This window comes from Telopea speciosissima, chromosome 7 (genome assembly GCF_018873765.1).
Source record: "Telopea speciosissima isolate NSW1024214 ecotype Mountain lineage chromosome 7, Tspe_v1, whole genome shotgun sequence".
NCBI lineage: Eukaryota > Viridiplantae > Streptophyta > Magnoliopsida > Proteales > Proteaceae > Telopea > Telopea speciosissima.
The window spans coordinates 50,343,829-50,350,264 of NC_057922.1; the positions used below are offsets into that span (position 1 = coordinate 50,343,829).

General features: G+C 37.3%; 2 protein-coding genes across 2 annotated transcripts; one reads left to right on the top strand and one right to left on the bottom strand.

The window, feature by feature from the left end:
- Nucleotides 1-609, top strand: LOC122668657 (uncharacterized membrane protein At1g16860-like). Its single transcript, XM_043865194.1, has one exon. It carries the CDS (start codon nt 1-3, stop codon nt 607-609), a length of 609 nt encoding a protein of 202 aa, XP_043721129.1.
- A 38-nt stretch (nt 610-647) lies between these two features.
- On the bottom strand, nt 648-5,417 carry LOC122667117. Its single transcript, XM_043863317.1, has 3 exons — nt 4,468-5,417; nt 1,574-1,884; nt 648-1,486 (listed from the first exon to the last, which is right to left on the bottom strand). Exons 1-3 carry the CDS (start codon nt 4,845-4,847, stop codon nt 1,419-1,421), a joined length of 759 nt encoding a protein of 252 aa, XP_043719252.1. The 5' UTR covers nt 4,848-5,417; the 3' UTR covers nt 648-1,418.
- Between the last annotated feature and the right edge of the window lie 1,019 nt (nt 5,418-6,436).

Here is a 6,436-nt window from a genome sequence, read left to right on the forward strand (position 1 = left end):
ATGGGGTCAAGAGCCGTACTGTACACTGGCGGCGACGTCAAGAAATCAGGCGAACTGGGCAAAATGCTCGACATAGCTGTGGTGGATTCCTCTTCCAACGCCGGTACTTCGTCTGGGTTACCTCCATCAAGGCCTTCCCATCACTCCTCCTTCCAACACAACAGTGGATCCCTCCGATCCGCCTCCAATTCAGGTCCTATCTCCAAATCCTCTACCGGTTCAGGGCCCTTGCATCCCCAGAAGAAGTCGTCCGGTCTTATGCCTTTGCAGCCCACCGGGCTTATCACCTCCGGTCCCCTTGGGTCTTCCGGTGGAAGCACTGCTGCCGCTCGCCGCTCGGGTCAATTGGAGCCCTCCGCTTCCATGACCAAGGCTGTATACGGTGCGGCTGTCACCAATCTCACTGACGATGTGAAATTTGGGTTTAAGGTATCCAAGGCCATAATGTGGGTTTTCGCGGCGGTGATTGCCATGGGGCTTTTAGTTGGTGGTTTTATGTGGGTTACCGTTAAGAAGCCTGTGATTTTGCTGGTGGTTTACCAAGCGGGTCAAAAACAGTTTCTCAGGACAGAAAATGAAAAAACTGTTCTGCTGTTTCCCAGCACATAACCAGAACAGAAACACCCATAAGGTTATCAAGCGGGCACCTAGTTACTTGCCTGTTTTACTTCAAAATTCACAGACTAATTTCTCATTTCACTCTCTGATATTCTGAATATATTTAATAAAAAAAATCTAATCGATATTTCTGTTCAAATTCTGCTATTAGTTTTCCTATTAGCACTATGACTTCTCTGCAGATCCCTATTCTGTTATTGGAATTTTGTCAGATTCTGCAGTCTATTCCACCAATAGAATAAACCACTTGACTGAAATATTGGGTTATTCTAATTGTCAAACTTAAGTTGAATGTTGTCCCCCAATTCTGGTTTCGTTCTCTGTTCTGTGATCGTATTATGTGCTAGTCTCTTGCTGGATTTTCTGGTTTGGGATTAGCCTGCATTACCTTCACTCTTTAGGATTTAACTTTCCTTTTTAGATTTTCAAAGAATAAAAATTGCTCTAACCAGTTCTCAGATGCCCATAGAGACCACATTGACATGGTTAAATCAAACTGCTTTGATCAACCAGTCATGCAAATAGACAGTCCAGCCCCTATACCTTGGTTGTCCATATTAGGGATTCTGGTTCATGTGTCAGGCAGTATCTTAGGTTTAAGCACTTGCCCAATATACAAATCCAAAAAGGAAAGAACAACACAGCCACCAAGTTGAAGTAGTTCAATGCTTCAAGTAGCTTTAAAAATTGTGCATATATGTGTGCAAGTACTTCAAAATCTAGTATCCTATTTCCTTACTTCTGATTTATACGTCAAGTGTTATACAATGACACCAAGTTTCTCTAGGAAGGCACAGTGGTCAATTCTTACCTTGATTACCACAATCATCATCCAGAGAAACCCCGTTTACACTAGACCTCTTATTCTCTGCAAGGTATCATGTAGAAAAATTACAAATGATAAAAAACAGGTTAATAAAAAAGCATATTTATAATATAAACAAGATATTTGTACCATAGGACGAGAACAGGCTATGGCGTGACATATATGATGATATATCAACTGTGTCCTCAACTCTTTTTCGTTTTCTCCTCTCCATGGCTTTTTTCCTCCGAAACTGTCTACAAAATGGTAGTGACCTCATACAACACCCTTCTAATGCAAGCTGCCCTGAATCGAACTGCTTTCTTTGATCATATCCTACAAGCTCTTTATCATACTTTAATGCTTGGGACTGAAATTCCTTTATCCTCAGTTCTAACCATTTGCACCGCCACATTAGAGGTCTTATATATCTCCTCCAATGAGCTGTCAACTTCTTCTTCCTTAAAGATTGAAGCAGAATATAATTTGAAGTTAGACAATGCAATATAATTCGAGCTATAAATGAAGATCTACTCAAAATAGCATCAGAGGTGTTTCCTTAGCCGCTGATTAAGAATGTTCTAATGATTATCTTCTGTTGTCTAACAATTGTTTCACATGGTTTCTTTACTTAAATGGCAGCATTACAAGGAGTCAAGGATAAAAGGTCAACATTAATGTCTTTGGTCCAATGGTTGAAAATACAAGGAAAAAAGCTCAATACATAGTAGACAAAATGGTTGTGGTGGGACCCCAACCTTGAAACATGGCTAATCCAAGGGATGGGTTACCAATGCAGAAATTCTGCTGTAAAGGAAGAAAAGTGAGGGAAAAGAACACTAGCTGGTAGGAATGAACTAGACTAGAAACCAGATATGGAGACTTATAATTTTAAGCACTGTAATCAGATACGAGAAGAAACTGATTGGGAGGGTAAGGATCCATGTAGCTGACCCATTTAGTTGGGACAAGGCTGAGTTGAGTTGAGAATTAGATATGAGAAGAAGCAAAGTATATTCTGTTGTAAATTAAAAATCCAACTGATAATTGAGAAACTAGGATAAATCCATATGTTCAAAAACAGGACAGAGAAAAATGTAGATTATGATCAATTTTCTGACAGGATGCCGATTCGTGGAGGGATTTAATTTTAAAAGTCTAGTCAGATTAGGATTTCTCTTTCTAGCCTATTTCTATCATTCATAGTTTTATTTAATTAGGAAAGGGGTTGAGCACTATGGGAGCTGCTATATTGTAATTAGATTCATATTAGAAGTCTATTATTAAAGAGAGCATTTTCTAGTAGTTTTAGGATTACATCCAAGTCTAATCTAGTTTTTGGGAAGGGTAGTATAAATATAGCGCTGTAAATAACTTTATTTGTGGTACTGAGTTAATGAAATTGAGGCTTAGGATATTAGTAACGGTTTGGAGTAAGAATTGAGGCTTAGGAAATTTCTCCTTCCTTTCTCTTTTTCTGCCATTTTCCTTCATATTCTGCTGTTCTCTTATTTTCTGTATTTGATTACATTTTTTATAAGTTCTGTTATGGGATTTTCTCCTTCGAATTCTGTTCGCCACCGTTTCACCTAAAAGCTCAAGCTGTTAGGGAAGGGTAGCGTCAATGTATACATCAACCCTTCCCCACATGTGCAAGCCAAGATCCCATGGTCCTTGCACCTGGAGCTCACACGGCATTTCCTTCACGTGGCACCGAGGGAGAAGAAATGTAGGGAAAACTCTTCTGATCTTCTCAGGAGTCGACCACTTGACCTCCCTATTCTGATACCATGTTCGCTACCATTTCACCTAAAAGCTTGAGCTGATAGGGAAGGGCAGCGTCAATGTATAAATCAACAAATTCCTTTGGGCCCATACCTGCAGACATAAAAGGGGTTTTTTCAATCCCTTGCCTCCATCAACTACCCTCAAACTATCAGTTGGACCAGAAAAAACCCTCTATGTGGTTCGAACAGGTGGATCATGAAGGAACCTTTTCCTTCAGGAACGTAAAAAATAATATTTTTCCTAGAATAAGACCCCTGAGGAATTTATTTCATCAACTTTACTAAACATAAATGAGTGAAAAGTAAATACAGAAAAAAAATTCCTCCTTCCCACCACTTAGTACACCATTCATTACATGATCCTGTGTCATTCTCTTACTTTTTCTTTAAATAAAGGATTAGATTCTTATCCATCTACTATACTAGCAACCACATCTAATAACGTGAGTTGAGAAGAGAGGCTCTGAAACCAAACTATGCATAACCATTATATAGTGTACAGTTATCAACCGCTGTCTTGAAAAGATTTAGTTAAATTGGTCACAAGGTGACAAAGCGCCCCCATTCAGCCCACAATCAAACACTGTTGGCACCCAAAAGGTGCTACACAAACAAAGAGCAAAACTGTGCTCAAACATCCCCAGCATAAATACTAGTAGATATTTAAATGCTTTAGTAATAATAAACATATTATTAGTTTTTTCAATAACCACCAGTTACTCTAGATTTTGAAGCACTTTAATTTAAATCATTTGTAACTCCTAAAACAGAGCTTTTTTGGGCTGGGGGGGTGGGGAGGGAGGGGAAGTGTATGCAACAGAACTAATCAAGTTAAAAGAGTTTTATCCAATTGCTGCTAATAACCTTTGACAATTTACCCAACTAACAATTACCACTCCTAAAAATTGATAATTCTTCAAGCCATCATTGTCTGGAAAGGCCTTGGGCACTTCACAAACAATCATGTGACACCATACAAATGAATATGCAACATTAATTGTTGGACTAGGAGATGGATTTTGAACCTTTACTAGCATTCCTCTTTTTCATTTTTAAGGAGGGGTATCAGAGAGCAAAGATGTGGCTTGAACAAAAGTCTAAGATATCAAAACTCAAGGAACTTGACTAATTTAATATGTAGCAACTTCAGAAATATCATCCTGATTTATCACTGCTAACAGCTACAATGAATTAAGGGATTATTAGGGTAGTCCAGAGAGAGACAAAGAGAAGTGGGATAAATATAACAGATGATACCTTGTTTGGAACATGCTATCAAATCCATAAAAAACAGACCCACTGCCACTACAGAATCTTGACTCCACTTCTGCATCACTCAACCTTGAACCATCTTCAGTTCCTGAAATTGTGTCATCGAAAGAACTGGAATATTCAGTTGCATTTGGATCTTCAGTATGAGAGAACCTGAGGTCATCAGCATTCACACATTCAATTATATCGACCTCTGTATCAACAGTCTCCACTATTGTATTAATATGTTGATCCAACAAAATTTCCATGCCAAACGTGGTGTCCTCATAATTACTCATGCACTTCAGACCCTTTTCATCTTGGATTGCTGAGGAATTCGAATTGTCTTTGTCAGAAGTAACATTTGCAGTGCTTTCCAGTTTCATTTCTGGGTCTAAATCAGTTAAGACTTGAGCAGGAGCCACACTGCAATTCACCCAAACTCAACTAATCCACCTAACAAAGTTGAAGAAACTTTCCATAGATCCCCAGCAACTGTATTCCACACCCTCTTTAGATGGATCAAATCCAATTAAACCTAAAAGACAACAAAACAAAATTCAGCATTTGTATTCAAAATCAAATAGATACAGGCTACATTAGAAAAGAAATACACTACCTGGTTAAAAGAAAACTTGAACTTTCCTCTAGTGGGAAATATTTTAATTTCAAAATGGGACTCTTAACAGTTTTATTCAATCTTTCAATTCCAGGCAAATAAGAAAGATTCTATTAAAGAGAAAGAAAAGGATGTACACGCATAGCAAGGCCCAACAAACAACAATAATACAGAACAAAGCTGTACAAGAAGGAAAAACAAAATTTTCAAAACTCTTTATAAGCAAAGCCTGGAAATGCACCAACCAAAGAAAATCTCTGAAAGACCACCAAGAACAGCAACAAAGTAGGGCTGAAAACAAAATTTGCTGACAACAGAATGTGAACCTCACAACAAAGAAAACATCACTTCCAGACCAAATTGCTATAAATAAACTCTAACAAATTAACAGCTACTCAGCCAAAAGATAAGCGACCAAGGCAATCCAACCAACTACCCAAACAACCCATCATCATTGGATCAACATCTCGAATAACCATGGTTCAAAATTTCGCGAAATATCGCCGATATATCGGCATATTTCGGAAATCTCGAACCATCCGAGACGAAATGTCCAGGCGAAATGGAAAAAGTTCATATTTCGGCGAGATTTCGTGATATTTCGGTCATATACCGAAATATCGCCGAAATCTGTTACAATGACTTAAAGCCTCATGTAACTCATGCTATAAAAACAGAATCTCGCAAGGTCTGCAGAGACCTCTCAAAGCTTCAGTTTTTTTATTTCTTCCACTCTTCCAAGACTCATTCACGCATTCTTCTTCATCATTTTTTACGGATTGTTGCCGGAAACACGTCGGAGCCTCATCCAAGCACATCCTCCAAGGATTTTTCACTATTTAAGGTAATTCTTTTTTCTCTAAAACTAATTTTTTTGAAGATAGTATGTTCAATACATGTTGGATGGTGATGATATTAATATATGTTCACACTGGAGGCCGATCTACAACCTCACGGTGTCGAAATTTTTTTCCATACTTATTTTTTTTTTTTTTAATTTTCTGATTTAAAAATTTTATTTTCCTACAACAAAAATAATTATAAATTAGGGGTAATATAAATTGGATGGGGATCAATTAAATATATGTTAGACACCAATGGCCGATCTACGGCTTGACGGTGTCGAAAATATTTTTCTGCCCATAAATAATTAATTTTATTTTTAGAAATTAAAAAAAAAATTAAAAATTCCAAAATAAATAAATAAATAAGGAAAAATATGAGGTTTTGGTTAGAAAATCATGCAAAAATATGAAAGTAATTTCTACATGCTTTTTAAGTACATTAGATATATATTATGTTTAATCATTTCGGCTTTATATGAAAATTATTTAATCAAAATTGTTTAAAATTATG